General features: G+C 40.0%; 3 protein-coding genes across 7 annotated transcripts; 2 read left to right on the forward strand and 1 right to left on the reverse strand.

Annotated features, from left to right (window-relative positions):
* Positions 1-820: 820 nt before the first annotated feature.
* LOC111579823 (heat shock protein 5) lies at positions 821-4661 on the forward strand. 2 transcript variants are annotated; one of them, XM_055019059.1, is made up of 9 exons: positions 821-967; positions 1486-1639; positions 1753-1984; positions 2095-2232; positions 2320-2432; positions 2536-2926; positions 3044-3281; positions 3372-3539; positions 3651-4661. In XM_055019059.1, exons 2-9 carry the CDS (start codon positions 1524-1526, stop codon positions 4217-4219), a joined length of 1965 nt encoding a protein of 654 aa, XP_054875034.1. In that variant the 5' UTR covers positions 821-967; positions 1486-1523; the 3' UTR covers positions 4220-4661. The 2 variants fall into 2 exon arrangements, with proteins under 2 accessions (XP_054875034.1, XP_054875036.1); XM_055019061.1 differs by having other exon boundaries at positions 825-968; positions 1502-1639.
* Positions 4662-4826: 165 nt separating this feature from the next.
* rabepk (Rab9 effector protein with kelch motifs) lies at positions 4827-8826 on the reverse strand. 4 transcript variants are annotated; one of them, XM_023287297.3, is made up of 8 exons: positions 8635-8826; positions 8162-8216; positions 7923-8077; positions 7267-7422; positions 6897-7061; positions 5957-6106; positions 5220-5369; positions 4827-5091 (listed from the first exon to the last, which is right to left on the reverse strand). In XM_023287297.3, the coding sequence occupies exons 2-8, from the start codon at positions 8212-8214 to the stop codon at positions 4865-4867; spliced, it is 1056 nt and encodes a 351-aa protein (XP_023143065.2). In that variant the 5' UTR covers positions 8215-8216; positions 8635-8826; the 3' UTR covers positions 4827-4864. The 4 variants fall into 4 exon arrangements, with proteins under 4 accessions (XP_023143065.2, XP_023143066.2, XP_023143067.2 ...); XM_023287298.3 differs by lacking the exon at positions 8635-8826 and adding an exon at positions 8432-8604; XM_023287299.3 differs by lacking the exon at positions 8635-8826 and adding an exon at positions 8444-8602.
* Positions 8827-10879: 2053 nt separating this feature from the next.
* LOC111579828 (endoplasmic reticulum chaperone BiP-like) lies at positions 10880-13876 on the forward strand. Its single transcript, XM_035955857.2, has 6 exons — positions 10880-11089; positions 11193-11305; positions 11409-11799; positions 11899-12136; positions 12223-12390; positions 13419-13876. The coding sequence occupies exons 1-6, from the start codon at positions 10880-10882 to the stop codon at positions 13859-13861; spliced, it is 1563 nt and encodes a 520-aa protein (XP_035811750.2). The 3' UTR covers positions 13862-13876.
* The last annotated feature ends 3779 nt before the right edge of the window (positions 13877-17655 follow it).

Raw genomic sequence — 17655 nt, forward strand, 5'->3', positions numbered from 1 at the left:
CACAAATTGGGTGGATACTATAACCAAGACAAATACAAGAGGCACATTGCACATTTGAAAGGCATCATGTAGATACAGTATGGATTTGGCAATCAGTTATCTAACCTTGACCTATTTAGGCTTCTGGGATTATTAACAGAATGCAATATATTGTATCAGTGATTTCCTTTGTCTCATGTACGCAATATGCTTATGGATAGCCCACAGTGTGCATGATAATTTAGTACATCTGTAATCAGTTTGTAATCAATCAGGCAGCAAGTTGCAGTGTGCTCACTATAAAATTAGATAAATACAGTCTGAATTTCAAGATGAATGTTTAAGATAAAAGTCTGTAGATTCATCGATGAGACATGCAGAGAATCCAGTTCATCTGATGTAACCTTCTGTCAGGATATTTAGTCATAATCACAAACAAGGTTTGGACATTTGTTATTAGTCATTCTAGTGAGTCATCAAGACACAAACACATATTAGCACAATCTCGTCCGTTCAAACAACAACACACCACTGTCTATCTAATATATGAAGAACAGTATAAAAAGGAATGCAGAACAGATTTCAAAATGTATGAAATGTGTAAGTGAACCCCTCGCCGGCCATAAGAGTGGCGTGTCGTTGCACCAACTGTGTTCCTGGTTTCGGCCGACAGACAGCCAATCAGCAGCGGCGCAGTAAGCACAAGCGGTGACGTCGCCTCGACCCGGCGTGTGCAAATCAGCGGCGGCCAGCATGCTGGATGCAACCAATGAGCGCCTTCCAACGAACAGCCGCTCTGCCAATCCCGGGGCTCCACGACGGGAAAGAAGTGACGGCTTATATATGGAGAGAGCAACGTTCATTCAACATCATTTCACAGAGGCTAGAGTTCAGAATAGACAAAAGAGGAGACACAACTTGCAGCGAGAGGCTAGTACCAGTTGAAGCACCGCCAAGGCCGTTTTTTCATTAACAGTTTCTTCATTAAGGTATGTATGAAAATTGTTATGAATATGGTAATGCAGCATCGTAGTATTTTGCATTTTCCACAGCGTCGGACATTATTTTAAAACACTTTAATTATAACGAAGCCAGTTAAGCTAACGTTTTAGCTGACCGAAGTTTAACGTTACTATAGCTATGTAAATGAAGTGGATAGTCGGTGTTGTTTTAATATAACATGCAAAACATGATGTTCTTTTTGTGACTGCTCATTATGGGATGGTGTGTTCCCTCGCATGTCTGCAACGCATGCTAACGTAGTTAACGAGATACCGCCGGATGTAAGAAAAAATCATTCATTACAGTCGGTTCATCCGTTTTCTCCCAGCGACCAAAAATGTGACATTTTTACGAGGATTTATCGTTCAAGGCCTCGCTTAAGTCTGTCATGGGTTTAAATGACATTAAGCATTAGCTGCTAGCTACATGAACTTGCGAGGAAAAGCACACGTCATGAACACAAGGCCACGTTTTTTTTCTTAAACATGGTTTCTATTTTCCGCTGGTATTTTTCTGATAGATTTGAGTACAAAGCAGCAAAGATGAAGCTGTTGTGGGTTGTTCTGCTGGTAACCGGCACCGTGTTTGCCGATGACGACGACAAGAAGGAGAGTGTGGGGACTGTGGTTGGAATCGATCTGGGCACCACCTACTCCTGGTAAGAAATAACCAGCAAACAATCAGGTCTGATTGTTTTAGAAGACAGTGTGATGATGCCACTTTATAATTAAATGCCACTTTTTAAAATTATTCTCAAATGCTTTCCTGTAGTGTTGGAGTGTTCAAGAATGGCCGTGTGGAGATCATTGCCAATGACCAGGGTAACCGCATCACCCCCTCATATGTGGCCTTCACCAGTGAGGGTGAGCGTCTGATTGGTGATGCTGCCAAGAATCAGCTGACCTCTAACCCGGAGAACACTGTCTTTGATGCCAAGAGACTGATTGGTCGCACTTGGGGTGACTCCTCTGTGCAGCAGGACATCAAGTACCTGCCCTTCAAGGTGAGCCTCTCCTCTCTGTAGTTTACAGTAATAGTTATAATTGTATCATCTTTAGATAATTTTTGAGTGACAAACTTTATGTACTAATATTAAACCATGTTCTTCTAAAGGTCACTGAGAAGAAGAGCAAGCCCCATATTCAAGTTGACATTGGTGGTGGCCAGATGAAGACATTTGCTCCCGAGGAGATCTCTGCCATGGTGCTGACCAAGATGAAGGAGACTGCTGAAGCTTACTTGGGCAAGAAGGTACGAAAATATCAAACAGTATACTTCTGAGAATGTAATATTAGTAAAATATGAGCAGAGAATTTCATTTAATTTTCTCTTTCCCAGGTGACACATGCTGTGGTCACTGTCCCTGCCTACTTCAATGATGCCCAGCGTCAGGCCACTAAGGATGCTGGAACCATCGCAGGTCTGAATGTCATGAGAATCATCAATGAGCCGTAAGTGTACAAAGAATGATTTAATAATTTTTTCATTTGAAATTGTGAAAATATGTACTTGCATTCGTCTCTAATGACATATCATGATAATTTTCTTCTTCAGAACTGCTGCTGCCATTGCTTATGGCCTGGATAAGAAGGACGGCGAGAAGAACATTCTGGTGTTCGATCTGGGTGGTGGCACCTTTGACGTCTCCATCCTGACCATTGACAACGGTGTGTTTGAAGTGGTGGCCACCAACGGTGACACTCATCTGGGAGGTGAGGACTTTGACCAGCGCGTCATGGAGCACTTCATCAAGCTGTACAAGAAGAAGACTGGCAAAGATGTGCGCAAAGACAACCGCGCTGTGCAGAAGCTGCGTCGTGAGGTTGAGAAGGCAAAGAGGGCTCTGTCTGCCCAGCACCAGGCCCGTATCGAGATCGAATCCTTCTTTGAGGGAGAAGACTTCTCTGAGACCCTGACCCGCGCCAAGTTTGAAGAGCTGAACATGGTAAGTTATCAGTGTAGTTATGGTAAAATACTGCACAATCACAATTGTAACTATTTTTTAAAAATAAAACTTAATGTTTTGCAATGTTTTTAACCTTATTATTTTTATCTTATTTAGGACCTGTTCCGTTCCACCATGAAGCCTGTGCAGAAGGTGCTGGAAGATGCCGACCTGAAGAAGTCTGACATTGACGAGATTGTCCTGGTTGGAGGCTCCACCCGTATCCCCAAAATCCAGCAGCTGGTGAAGGAGTTCTTCAATGGCAAAGAGCCTTCCAGAGGCATCAACCCTGATGAGGCTGTGGCATACGGAGCTGCTGTGCAGGCTGGAGTACTTTCTGGAGAGGAGGATACTGGTAAGTTTTCATACTCGATTAAGTATTTATTACAATTGATTTGGCTGGCAAATTTTATCTTGTTTATTAAATACTTTTCTGCTCTTGCAGGTGATGTGGTTCTTCTGGATGTGTGCCCCCTGACTCTTGGTATTGAAACTGTTGGAGGAGTAATGACCAAACTGATCCCCAGGAACACTGTGGTGCCCACCAAGAAATCCCAGATCTTCTCTACAGCTTCTGATAACCAGCCTACTGTCACCATTAAAGTCTATGAAGGTAAAGAGTTGGTGTGAACTTTCCAAACAGGACTTTATCATTTGCATTTTCCCTGTATATACAGCGAGGGAAATGAAATGTGGCACAAGCCTAATTATTGACTCTCTTTAGGTGAGCGTCCTTTGACGAAAGACAACCACCTGCTGGGCACCTTCGACCTGACTGGCATCCCCCCTGCCCCTCGTGGTGTACCACAGATTGAAGTCACCTTTGAGATTGATGTAAACGGTATTCTGCGTGTCACTGCTGAGGACAAGGGCACCGGCAACAAGAACAAGATCACAATCACAAATGACCAGAACCGCCTAACACCTGAGGATATTGAGCGCATGGTGAACGATGCTGAGCGCTTCGCTGATGAAGACAAGAAGCTGAAGGAGAGGATCGATGCCCGCAACGAGTTGGAGAGTTATGCCTACTCCCTGAAGAACCAGATCAGCGACAAGGAGAAGCTTGGTGGCAAACTATCCGATGATGATAAGGAGGCCATTGAGAAGGCAGTGGAGGAGAAGATCGAGTGGATGGAGTCACACCAAGATGCTGAGCTGGAAGACTTCCAGGCCAAGAAGAAGGAGCTGGAGGAGGTGGTCCAACCCATCATCAGCAAGCTTTACGGTAGTGCAGGTGGACCTCCACCTGAGGGCGCTGAGGGTGAGCACGATGAGAAGGATGAGTTGTAGGCAGGTTTGAAGTCTTCTGTCGCCCCTTGCCCCTCTAGTAGTGGCATCTGTACATATTGAACTGATGGGACTCAAATAGTGAGAGGAATGGCAGGGAAGGGGTGACAATGATAACAAGCAACCATACTGAATCTTCCGAAAGACTTGAAAATAAGTTTCAGTGTGTAAGAGGTGTTCTCTTCGCTGGAAGGCGGAGATATTCGTCAGCCCGGATATGAGGCTTGTTGCTGCTGTTCTCAGGCAGTCCTGATGGGGTTCTGTAATGGGGAGGGACTTAGAGGGGTGGATGGTTGGGAGGGCAGGTATTTGTGGGTACATTGAGTAGAGTGTCTGTGAGATCAAGGGCTCTTCATGTTCACAGACAATGCTAAAAGTTATTTATTGAATCTGGTCCCTGTACTTCTGGAAAGACATTGAAATAAATGTTTGATACAAACTGTTACTTGGCTGACTCCTGTTACATTAACTTTCAAGTTTAGGTTACAAATTTCAGTATTACTGCCAAATGTTTTCATCCCACACACATTCACCACTGGCTCAAATGAGAGCAATTTAACTTTTTCTGTCGGTATGTGTAGCACAATATCTAAAAAAATCACTTGCTCTGTAGAACTCAACAATATTTTATTACAATATCAAAGTTCTTCATGTTACAACAGTCACAACACAGTCATTAAATATGACACCCTGAGTGTCCATCCCTCCAAACACGAAGGCCAGATTTATTGTCTGAGAGGCTGCTGTGCTGTTGGCCTGCTCTTCATCCCCATTTCCCACACCACACATCTTCCATGGCAACACACACATGGAGTGGTCAAGTCGATTAGGTGGCATATCTCCTTCAAATTTCATTAGGATCCATCTACTTTTGTCTGGAAGTAGAAATATAACATTCATACTAACTTTTTCAAGGAGAGGTTTTTCATTTATGTACAGTGAGTAGAAATAAACACAATGACTTAACCAATATTCAGTCTAATAGTTACTAAAGGCAGCATACCAGTGTTAAATCTGTACATGGAGTTGGTGGCTCCAACTGCAGTCATCCCTCCAAATATGTAGATGTTTTTGCCCAGCACTACAGCTGAGTGGGCTGCTACTCCTGGTGGGATATCTCCTTTGGCCTGCACCTTCTCCCACCTCATGCTCCCTTTGAACAGAACAGTTCAATTACGTTTAGCAAAAAATCTCAAAGCATCCCAGCACCATGCTCTGATACTCTGAATCAGGAGTGTGAAACTCATTTTAGTTTTAGGGCCACATACAGCCCAATTTGATATCAAGTGGGCCGGACCAGTAAAGTCATAATAACCGATAAATAACCATGACTAAATTTTTCCCTTTATTTTAGTGCAAAAAAGTACATTCTGAAAAGGTTCACATTGAATGAACTATCTTTTTACACAATATCATGAACAACCTGAAATTTCTTAAGAAATTTCAACAATATTATGCTTCAGTTTATCATTTACACATTTCAACTTACAGATCATAGTTTATCTACAAAAGGTACAAAACATTCAGTCACAGGTATCTGGAAGTGAACAGTATAGTATTTTACTTTATGATCAAAATAACTTGTCAAGATCTAGAAATTCTTTTAAATATACATTCTGTGTAGTAATCCTGACCACCACACCATGCAAACTAAAGTGAAAACTATAAAGAAAGAAGGTTAAGTTGTCCTGCCTTGTAAATGTACTAAATTTATACCTAAAAAACACACAAATCACTTACTTGAGTCAAAAGAGTACATGTCACTGTGGAATTTATCTCCAGCCATGCCTCCATGAATATAGATCTTTAAACCCACTGCTACGATAATGTGGCCATGTCTGGCTGGAGGTTGTCTGCCTTGTGTTTCTGGTTGGGACCAAGTGGAAGACACTAGAACACATTTCCATAAAAATTATTATTATGCAGCGTTGATTATTGCTGTCATATAAAAATAGACATTGTTTTGGCATTTCATGACACTTATTATGAACAATAACTGGAGCAAAATAACGGACACACCATCAAAGGAATATGCTTTATTTTAGGACAACTTTTAAGTATGTCCACTACAACCAAAAGGATCTGATGCTGTGAAAAGTGACCAGCTATTACAGAACTGATCTGTTACGAAGTAATAAATCTCCGGGCATAATATGTTATCAGGTTGCATCACACAATAAAGCTTGATTTGACAACATTTTTTCAATAGCTATGGATCTCTCCATAGTTATTTTCAGTTATTCTTTTAAATTAGATCTCTGCAGTCAGTCCTAATAAGTTAATTCAGCCAAAAGAACTGAAAACACCTGTTTTTACAGGATCAACACCTTTAATGAACGACGTCCGCACTTACCATGTTCCTTTTTATATGTAATATAATCACACTGAGATTTTTAACACAATCTCCTGAAACATCCAAAATGGTGATCAGCTTAAACTAACACAATCAACACAAATTAATTCTGACTTCTTTTTATTTCTTGGCTTATTCAGTCAAAATGCGATCTTGCCTTGAGGATAATCTAAATTGTACGACTAAATATCTTCATTTTGGTGCAATATAATGTTTGAAACATTGTGACCTTTGATCATCAGGAGTCCATTTGGAATAAAGGCTAATTTCATTGCAAAGCACTGCTTATTATAATTATATTAAGCAACAGTTTAATTTGACACAAACCTGTATTGAAGACATGTAGTTTGGGGTCTGAGACAGGTGCAGCTCCTGCTTCGCCACCAGAAAAGACATATAGTTTGTCTTCCAGACAGGCTGAGTTGGTGTGGTATGTCCTGGGACTGGGGAGTTTCCCATTTGCCACTACATTTTTCCAGCGAGGCTCACTGTCTGGACACACACAAAGGTAATGAATGGTTCACTTAATCTTTTTGGCTATGTGACGGCACAGAATATGCTGGTTTTCACTGCCACCAAAAACCACAACACAGGATTTCAAAGACTGACCTGTCCTCTTTGACTGAAGACTTGTGTATTTGTGAAAGTCACTATTATAGATGACTATAATACCAAGATAAATTTGATTGGAATTTACCTGTTAGTTGTACATTCTGGATGCAGCTGCGATTGCCAGTCTGCTGTGCCCCTCCAAACACCCACAGACTCTGTGGGCAGCTCTCTGGTACAAAGCTGCAGTGTTCATACCGCGCCTCCAAACCTTCCCACTCTGCCGTGTCCCATTCATGATTATCTGGCAAAAGAGGAAAGTAAAAGAACATGCAAATAAAGCCTTATGCCATCAGTCTGAAGATAACACACTCCCAAGTACATAGCAAATATTGATTGTTTCATCAATATGGAGCTGTGGCAAGTGATTTAACAAACAAGTTGCTTTATCCCAATATCAACGTTAGCCCCTGGCAGCCTCCTAGTTAATGGAGATGGACTATGCTGATAATAAAATATATTAGAATTTAAAAGCTTAAGACCAAAACATTCAAATTTTTCCACACCTTTGTTTCCCTAGAGTTTCTGTAAAATAAACCTTTGTTAGCAGTGATTGTGATTTCGTAACAAATATATCTTACAAAGACCTGAGTTAGGTCATATTTATTGTTAGTGTGACTTTATATGTCCTAAAGTCTGATGGTTTCCACAAAATTAATCAGAATTAAGATGTAATTTGCCTGATGTCACTTAAAAAGCTCTTTGTAATACTATAAATGACTAATTGTATATTTGTGTATTTACCTAGATTTATAATGTGTGAATGTGAGAAACTGCCACTGGGATTGGCTCCCCCAACAATAAGGATTCTTCCTTTTCCTCCATCTTCAGATGGAACAAATGTGCAGGTGTGACCCACACTAACACCTGCAGCATCTCCACTGGGTATTAAAGAATACCTGTTGACAACAAAACAGTTTCAGAAGACACACGCTTTTATTTTTAATATTACAAGTGCCATGATCTTATTCCTATTTACTTACCATAATCCTTCCTTGGGCTTTTCTAGAGGGTCAAGCACAGGGAGAAACTCCATGGCTGTAAGAGATACATGAATAAATGAACCTGGTACTATTGCGTCCTTGTGTTTGTCTTGTCACTGGTTATATTACACTTTGGGTGGGGTGGTGATCAGATGAAAGACAAATAGATAATACAGTAGCAGCCAGGGTCAAAATTTGACTAGAATCTTACTGCCTGATGTAATTTTACTATGATCTTAACGTGTATCTGAAGAAGCTAACGATACGCACAGAAACTCTTACGTGAAACGTAGCCACAAACGAAGCAACACAGATATTTAGGAAGGTATTTTACAGTGCCACTTCAGGTAAATGGTGGCTTGTAAAACACAGTGAAATGTAGCTTAAATTAGAAACAATGCCACTGAACTGTGAACACACTGAACACCACCAGTCCTCATTTTGAGTAAAGGAAATGCTTCATCTACACTAACCTGTTCTTCCGGGTCCCTGATATTTATCCGCGTATTTAACTGAAGTCAGTATTCTTTAGACCCATTTTCTAACGTCTAAACACGACAAAGGCTTGTTTTTATATGTACAACGGTTAATAGGGCTAAACTAAATAGTAAAACGAACTCGCTAGCGTAAACACTAAACAGCTAACACGAGTGGAATACTACGTTGAAAACAGCACGTAAAGAGTTACGTTGGTTCCGTTGTGGCGTTCGAAACGTAGTTGCCCTGGTTACGGTGCTTCCTGGAGCACAGGCCCACAAGCAGTCCAACCGTTCTTACCATTTAACCACTGAGAATAGCATCAAAAATAAAATATAAACGTGAGTTCCTTGCTTGCAGAGAAGCCTGTTTCAGTCTGGACACTGAAAAGTGTGCCATCGTGTTCCTTGAATTTAAAAAAATACGATGTCCTACTTCAAATGAAAAGGTAGGATACACACTTTATTGCAGGGAAAGGTCGAAGCTAGCTTATTATGCTAAACGCACCTAACTACACGTTAAATTATAAAACACCCTGCAAGATATCTGACGAGGAGTTATGGCTGGCACAAAAAACGGCCATCACACTGTACACATCATCAAGATTTCTAACAAAACAAAGATGCCATGAGATAGCTCCATTGGGAAAACTATAGATTGTATTCATGTTCTGTATTCTGTCTGTGCTTCAACAGTATTGCAAGAAAACCTATAATTGCAGTTTTCTAATACATTTGAAACAAAAAATACATGGAAACTGCAACGGAACCAACATTTCAAATGCATGTAATAAATGCATGTTAAAGTAATGCCAGTGTTTTTTTTTTCTTTCCTCGAGTTATGTTTCTTCAAGTAGTTACAGTGGGTTCATTTGAAGTGCATTTAGCTTACAGTGCTCAGTCACAAGATTGCATTTTATATTATGCCCAGTAGGCTGTGCCATTGTACGTTTTTGGTAAAACTTCAACTTCCAGTATGTACCAACTTCAATAACATTCCTACAAAATCTATTCTCAACAGGGCATGTGAGGTGTCTGCTACTGCAAAAAAATAAAGAATGGAATATAATGTATTAACCCCTATGTTAAAGGACTGTCCTTTATATTAGCCTATTATAATTAAGTATAACCTTGTTACCTACTGTTCTTAGAGATTCAAATTTGGGGCTGAGGTATGACCGAAAATTATAAAACATTCAAACAATGGCATTTATTGCTTACAGGACAAAGAACTGAAAAATGTCATTTTTAACAGACTGTAAGTTTTATCTTGGGTATTTAATTAGAAGGGAATGCCGATTTAGAATCTGCTATTTGCAAAAACAATATAATCATTTCACACCATGAAACCACCGATAATAGTTCCTATTGACAGCTGTATTCTGTCAGAAAACCAATTAAATTTTAAATTAAAACACAACTGTGTCAGCCATGAGACAGAAATATATGCAAAATCTTAATCCTTGTACACGTGTGGTGAACAAAGACGTCACAACAAAGACAAGGCAATAAATTAAACCCTAAAAGTAGTCTTTTGTTCAAATTTATCCATTAGAAATATGTCTAAAGTTTGTCCCTGCTGGGAATTTGCTATTCCTGCATCTGAGCTGTTTCACTTTCTCCATAATTTAGCAAGCAGCATAGCTTCTCCTAGAGTTCATGATGATGTTCTGCTCTTTGATGTTAAAGTCAGGAGCTCATGTCAAAATTTCAAATGTAGAAGAGGACATATTTCTGAAGAAAAGGCAAAATTCCGCCAGAATTTCTAGATCTCCTTTGATCCACTGCCCAATCCAGGATGGACCAGTTCTGAAGACAGTCAGCTTTTTCAGTTCAGTTAAGTTTAATTGTTTTTCCTTTGTGATTCTTAGTTTTTACTAAAAAGAAAGAAAACAGAACAACACTCATTGAAGGTCAGCACACACATATCACTACTCAAGAGATCAAGTAAGGCCACAGAACATTAAAACAGATAAAGTGGTGCATTATTCCTTACAAGATAACTTTGGTGGTTTTCTATATATTTCTTGCAGTTGACAGATGCCAGTAGTATGTTTGTAATACCAAATGAGGGGCTCATGGGAAATACATTTTCATAGAGTTCTGACCATCAGTCATTGTGGTTCAGTGGGTTAAATCTGTTTCTTTTTCATTAAACAAAGACTTAACTTTAGAGACCGCTTCAACTTAGTGCCTAGAAAAAGGTCAGATAAGGAGTTCAAGTTAGTTTAAAGTAATCGATATGATTGTATCATCTTTGGATAATGCTTCAGTGATGAGTGGTATACTAATATTAATCCACATTGTTCTAAAGGTCACTGAGAAGGAGAGCAAGCCCCATATTCAAGTTGATATTGGTGGTGGCCAGATGAAGACATTTGCTCCAGAGGAGATCTCTGCCATGGTGCTGACCAAGATGAAGGAGACTGCTGAAGCTTACTTGGGCAAGAAGGTACAAACATGTCAAAAACATACATTAGAGAATTAAACTAGTACTAAAAATAGTATTATATAGTTTTTTGATTCAGTGTAATTTATTTTTCTCTTTTTCCCAGGTGACACATGCTGTGGTCACTGTCCCTGCCTACTTCAATGATGCCCAGCGTCAGGCCACTAAGGATGCTGGAACCATCGCAGGTCTGAATGTCATGAGAATCATCAATGAGCCGTAAGTGTACAAAGAATGATTTCATAGTTTTTTCATTTGAAATTGTGAAAATATGTACTTGCATTCGTCTCTAATGACATATCATGATAATTTTCTTCTTCAGAACTGCTGCTGCCATTGCTTATGGCCTGGATAAGAAGGACGGCGAGAAGAACATTCTGGTGTTCGATCTGGGTGGTGGCACCTTTGACGTCTCCATCCTGACCATTGACAACGGTGTGTTTGAAGTGGTGGCCACCAACGGTGACACTCATCTGGGAGGTGAGGACTTTGACCAGCGCGTCATGGAGCACTTCATCAAGCTGTACAAGAAGAAGACTGGCAAAGATGTGCGCAAAGACAACCGCGCTGTGCAGAAGCTGCGTCGTGAGGTTGAGAAGGCAAAGAGGGCTCTGTCTGCCCAGCACCAGGCCCGTATCGAGATCGAATCCTTCTTTGAGGGAGAAGACTTCTCTGAGACCCTGACCCGTGCCAAGTTTGAAGAGCTGAACATGGTAAATTATTCAGTTTTGTTATGGTAAAATATTGCACAATGACAGCTTAAACTGTTTTCATGTTTGATAACATTTTAACCTTATTTTTGTCTTATTTAGGACCTGTTCCGTTCCACCATGAAGCCTGTGCAGAAGGTGCTGGAAGACGCCGACCTGAAGAAGTCTGACATTGACGAGATTGTCCTGGTTGGAGGCTCCACCCGTATCCCCAAAATCCAGCAGCTGGTGAAGGAGTTCTTCAATGGCAAAGAGCCTTCCAGAGGCATCAACCCTGATGAGGCTGTGGCATACGGAGCTGCTGTGCAGGCTGGAGTGCTTTCTGGAGAGGAGGATACTGGTAAATTTTCATACTTATACAGCATTGTACTGGACTGAGGTGGCAAACTTGACCTTGTTATACTAAATGTCTTTCTGCTCTTTCAGATTGTTGTTGTTATTTGGATCTGAGCCCCCTGGCTCTTGGTATTGAGACTGTTGGAGGAGTAATGACCAAACTGATCCCCAGGAACACTGTGGTGCCCACCAAGAAATCCCAGATCTTCTCTACGGCTTCTGATAACCAGCCTACTGTCACCATTAAAGTCTATGAAGGTAAGAGTTGGTGTGAACTTTCCAAGAAGGATTTTATCATTTGCATTGAAGGTAAGAGTTGAAACTCACAGTCTAAACCAGGGGTAACTAACTGACCCAGATGCTGTCTGATTCAGACCCGGACCTGTAATCAGTAAATTGCAGCGGGATTTTAAAATTGACTGGTCGCTTCTATTTTACCGACGCAGCTTTTCCAGTGTTTATGGCATTGGCTATCAGCTCAGCAAACACACTGACTAATTATACAAGTTCAGCCATCCCTCGTGACATTACTCAGCCAATGAAATCTCTGCGTGGTAGGCGTTAAAGCTGTGCGTTCAGAATACAGTTGAGAGGCGAGGGGCAGACGAGATGAAGACAGGCAAAAAAGCAAAATAAGTAAAGCGACACAGAGGAAGAAGCTTTCTCAGCTATGAACATAATCAAAACTAAATATTGTTCCAGACCAATCGATGAGCTCCAAATGTGTTTGAGAATGACCCTGACACCATTCAGGCCACGATTTAAAATTCTGGCAGGGCAAGCTACAGCTCAGTTCTCCCATTAAGCAGCAGGGATATAAGGGGAGTGATATAAGACGGAAAAAAATGTAAAAGTCTTTAATTGTTTACATTCTTGGAGATTTAGGTATTGTTAAGTATGTATTTAAGTTGGTTCAGGTTGTTCAGTCATTTTTTCAAGTTCTGCACTTTATTAAAGATGTACAGTTATATCAAAAGTTTTTAATAAATATTGTCAAAATGTTTTTGGAACGTACTGAATTTATCTGATTTGACGGTCAGTTATTGATTACATGCAGACACTAATAAAACTACTAGGTTACATCAACATGTATCACACTAATTCAAGTTAGACATTATGATTTTTCTGACCTTTGCTTTAATACATTTTCTCTGAATGGACCTCTTTGAATTTTCGTTGAATACCCCTGGTCTAAACTGTGACAGGACCTTGTTATTTGCATTTTCCCTGTGTATAAAGAGAGGGAAATGAAATGTGACACAAGCCTAATTATTGACTCTCTTTAGGTGAGCGTCCTTTGACGAAAGACAACCACCTGCTGGGCACCTTCGACCTGACTGGCATCCCCCCTGCCCCTCGTGGTGTACCACAGATTGAAGTCACTTTTGAGATTGATGTCAACGGTATTCTGCGTGTCACTGCTGAGGACAAGGGCACCGGCAACAAGAACAAGATCACAATCACAAATGACCAGAACCGCCTAACACCTGAGGATACTGAGCGCATGGTGAATGATGCTGAGCGTTTCGCTGATGAAGACAAGAAGCTGAAAGAGAGGATCGATGCCCACAACGAGTTGGAGAGTTACGCCTACTCCCTGACGACCCAGGTGTTGGACTTGGACTTTCCGGCCAAGACGGAGCTGGTGGAGGTGGTCCAACCCATCATCAGCAAGCTTTACGGTAGTGCAGGTGGACCTCCACCTGAGGGCGCTGAGAGTGATGTTTGAAGTATTATGACTTTTCACCAGGGCTGCACGGTGGCGTAGTGGTTAGCATTTTCACCTTGCAGTGAGAAGATCCCTGGTTCACGTCCCGCCTTTCCCAGGATCATTCTGCATGGAGTTTGCATGTTCTCTCTGTGCATGCGTGGGTTTTCTCCAGGTACTCCGGCTCCCTCCCATAGTCCAAAAATATGCTGAGGTTAATTGATTATTCTAAATTGGCTGTAGGTGTGAGTGTGATTGTTTGTTTGTATGTGTAGACTGGTGACCTGTCCAGAGTGTCCCCTGCCTTTGCCCAAGTCAGCTGGGATAAACTCCAGCCCCCCTGCGACCCTAGTGAGGATTAAGCGGTGTATAGAGAATGGATGGATGGACTTTTCACCACTGGGAATCAAGGTGGAATTAATGCTACTTTCATTGCAAGGCACTGCTTGTTGCAGTTATGTTAGGTATTAGATTATTTTGACACAAACCTGTATCGAAGATATAAAGTTTGGGTTTTGAGACAGGTGCATGTCCTGCTTAAAGACATACAGTCTGGCCGCTAGACAGACTGAGTTGAGTGATATACCCTAGGACTCACTGTCTAGACACATATATACATACATATATTGAATCTACAGAATTGATTGGACTGTTTTTACTGAAACCTGTGGTCACAAATTGTACAGTCAACCTTTAAGGTCATATGACGGAAAACCCACAGCAGATAATTTCACAGATCATTGTCCTCCTTGATTGAAGCCTTTTTTTGGATCTGTGAAAGAACCTGAGGTCTCTATGTCAGGTGAATTTAAATTGGAATTTAAATTGTACACTCTGGATGCAGTTGCCATTGCCAGTCTGCTGTGCCCCAGCAAACACCCAGAGACTCTGTGGGCAGCTCTCTGGTGCAAAACTACAGTGTTCATGCCTCCAAACCTTTCCACTCTACAAGGTCTCATTTATGATTATCTGGACAACAAACAAACAAAAATTTTTAAATAAAGCCCTATGCTTCCAGCTTCAAGGGAACACACTTTCGAGGGCAGAACAAATGAAAAATTTCGCTAAATATTCAACTGACATACACAATGGAGCTCTATGTTGAAAACAGTATGTTTTTGTAAATTGTTACAATGGTTATGTTGTGGGTTGACACCAATTCCAAATGTAGTTGTCCTGGTTAGAGGGTTTCCTGCCCAGACGGTCCACCTATTCTTAACATTCAACCACTAAACATAGCAACTAGCAACTGTAAAGTTCCTATTTTATCACACTGTGAATTCCTTGCATGGTTTGCAAAGAAGCCTGTTTGGGTTAAGACACTTAGAAGTGTCTCTTCAGATTCTGTTACTCCTCAAAATCTCAATCTATTACTGGTGAAAAGTGAAACGGCGGCGCTATGGGTAAAATGTGCCACACTATTTTTGCAGTGACATTTTGGAGCCCAGCTAATTAAACTTTACCCACTTATATGTAACTCAAAGTTTAAAGCATCCTGCAGGATATTTGACAATCAATCATGGCTGTTTCAAAGATGTTTTCTTGGTAACAATACCTCCTAGATAGCTGGAACAAAAAAATACCTATAACACAAGGTTTTTAACCACGTGGCTTGTAAGATACTGTATGTTGGTTTAGCCAAAAAAAATGGTGAGACATCACTCGAGTGGCAGTACAAATTTTCATTATTTATCTTACAGCATAGTATTTGTGTTTTTCATGCTTTGTGGAAGAGAAGCTACAAGTCCACCACTTTAAAAATGTTGCAGAAGAGGGAATATTTGAGTCTTTGAAGCATCTGGAGATGCTTTAAAATGTAGATATTTGTTAACCCACTTGTGGGTTTTTAAAAGCTTTTTAAAAATGTTCTCAGATTCAGATGCATCTTGGGAAATACTGTACAACCCTTCTTCACTGTTAAGCAGCGGGCAATCATTTTTTTATACTTTTTATCCACTCACAGGAGCAAAATCCGACATAATCATGCATCCAAACTTTACCAAAGGTCATAAGAAACAACTTTTTGTTACAGTGCCGTTTATTATTTGGATTCATTAAGACCAAAAAAACCCATTAGAGTAGTCTAGAATAAAATTCTGTTGCCTGTACTTCTGCTCACATCATAAATACAAATTTTGACATTTCAAAGTCCCCTTCTTTTCCAGTAAAATGTGTAAGAATTTGTGGTCAATGCTGCGTAAATGTGGATCAAATGTAGAAAATGACAGTGTAGTGAATCAGCATTTAAGCTGGAGTGCCAAAGCCCACTTCACATCAGTCTTGTGGTTTTGTTGCTGTTGCAGGATCTGCAAACGCTTTCCAGAAAAGTATACCTAAACGGACATGACTTTAACATTGTTACAAGAAAATTACAATTACAGTTTTCCAGCATATTTGAAATATAATACACTGAGCCTTTATAAAATGCATGAGAAGGGAGATTGCATGCACATTCCAAAATCTCAAACGAGTCAATACAGTGGATGTATGTTAAACAATGTATTGTCTAATATTTTTTACTCTCTGTGTGTCGCGTGAGTTGTGTTTCTCCAAGTAGGTACAGTGTGTTTATTCATAAGAGTGCATTTCAGAGTGTCCCCACTAGGTTGTGCTATTGTATTTTCTGTTTAAACCTCAGCTCAGTGAGATGCTTAAAGCTATTAACCTTTACATTTCCATGCACTGCTCCTTATTATATTTACATTGTGTGAGTTAATGTAACATAATGAAATATGAACAAAAGATAAAGTATTATGTCCATTTTTTAAAAGGATGTCATCAGCAACAAGCATCAGCAAGCAACACAAATGTGCGTTGTTACATACAGCTTTGTATGCTTTGGTGATTTTGCTTTAAGGGTAAATACAATGTTTTTCTAAAAACATGTTTTTGTCTGACTTCTTTTAAGCACTACGTTAAAAATCCATAAAATAGTAACACTGTCAGGAATTAAAAACCACAATGAATATGAAGATGTACCTGTATGAGATATATGAAGTGGAGTGTGGAATAATAAAGATTTAATCTCTAACAGGAAAAGGCAGTATAACAAAGTCACATACTGACACATTGTAATTGTAAGGCTTTCTGCACTGTTAGAAACGTTTCAGCGGAATTCAAATGTACCCACACCTTATCAAATGATTAAATAAATGAGTAAAACAATGAAAGGATGAGCATATGAAAATCCCAAAGGAGAGAAACAAACATTTGGATGATTTAATCCTCCCAAATGTTTGTAAGAACTGCAGTCAGATTACTCGTATGCTCAAATTTGTGCTGAATATGTGAGCACGTTATTCTGCAATTATTGGAAATCAGTTTGTAAAGATATAAAATAATAAAAAATCTGGGAGATAAAGGTAGGATGGTTCCGCGTATTAGAAAGAATAAACATTGTCATTCAGTGTGCCCTTTATAATTCACTGAGAAGCAGGAAGATTCTCTAAAAAGGCTGCTTCTCTCAGTTGTGGGTTTAGAATGGGAGTAGGATTATATTCCTATGTGAGTTTGTAAATGCTTCAGAACTGTTTATACTTGCTCTTTGAGGCACATTTTATTGGATACTGCCATCATAAGCTCAAACAACCTCTAGTTTTAAGAGTGAAGTCCCATCTCTCCTATGTTGACCTTCCATTTTATGAACAGTTAACACTTTAGACTGTTCTTTCACTGCTTTATGCCTTGCCAATGACATAGTTTAGATTCTGTTTGTCACATGAATAGACTAAAAAACATAAAAAGACTAACAAATAATCTGATTATTAAACTGAGGCAGATCAAGGGTCAGCAAATGTTAATTACATCATACACTG

The sequence above is a fragment of the Amphiprion ocellaris genome, chromosome 17, assembly GCF_022539595.1.
Source record: "Amphiprion ocellaris isolate individual 3 ecotype Okinawa chromosome 17, ASM2253959v1, whole genome shotgun sequence".
In the NCBI taxonomy this organism is placed as follows: Eukaryota; Metazoa; Chordata; class Actinopteri; family Pomacentridae; genus Amphiprion; species Amphiprion ocellaris.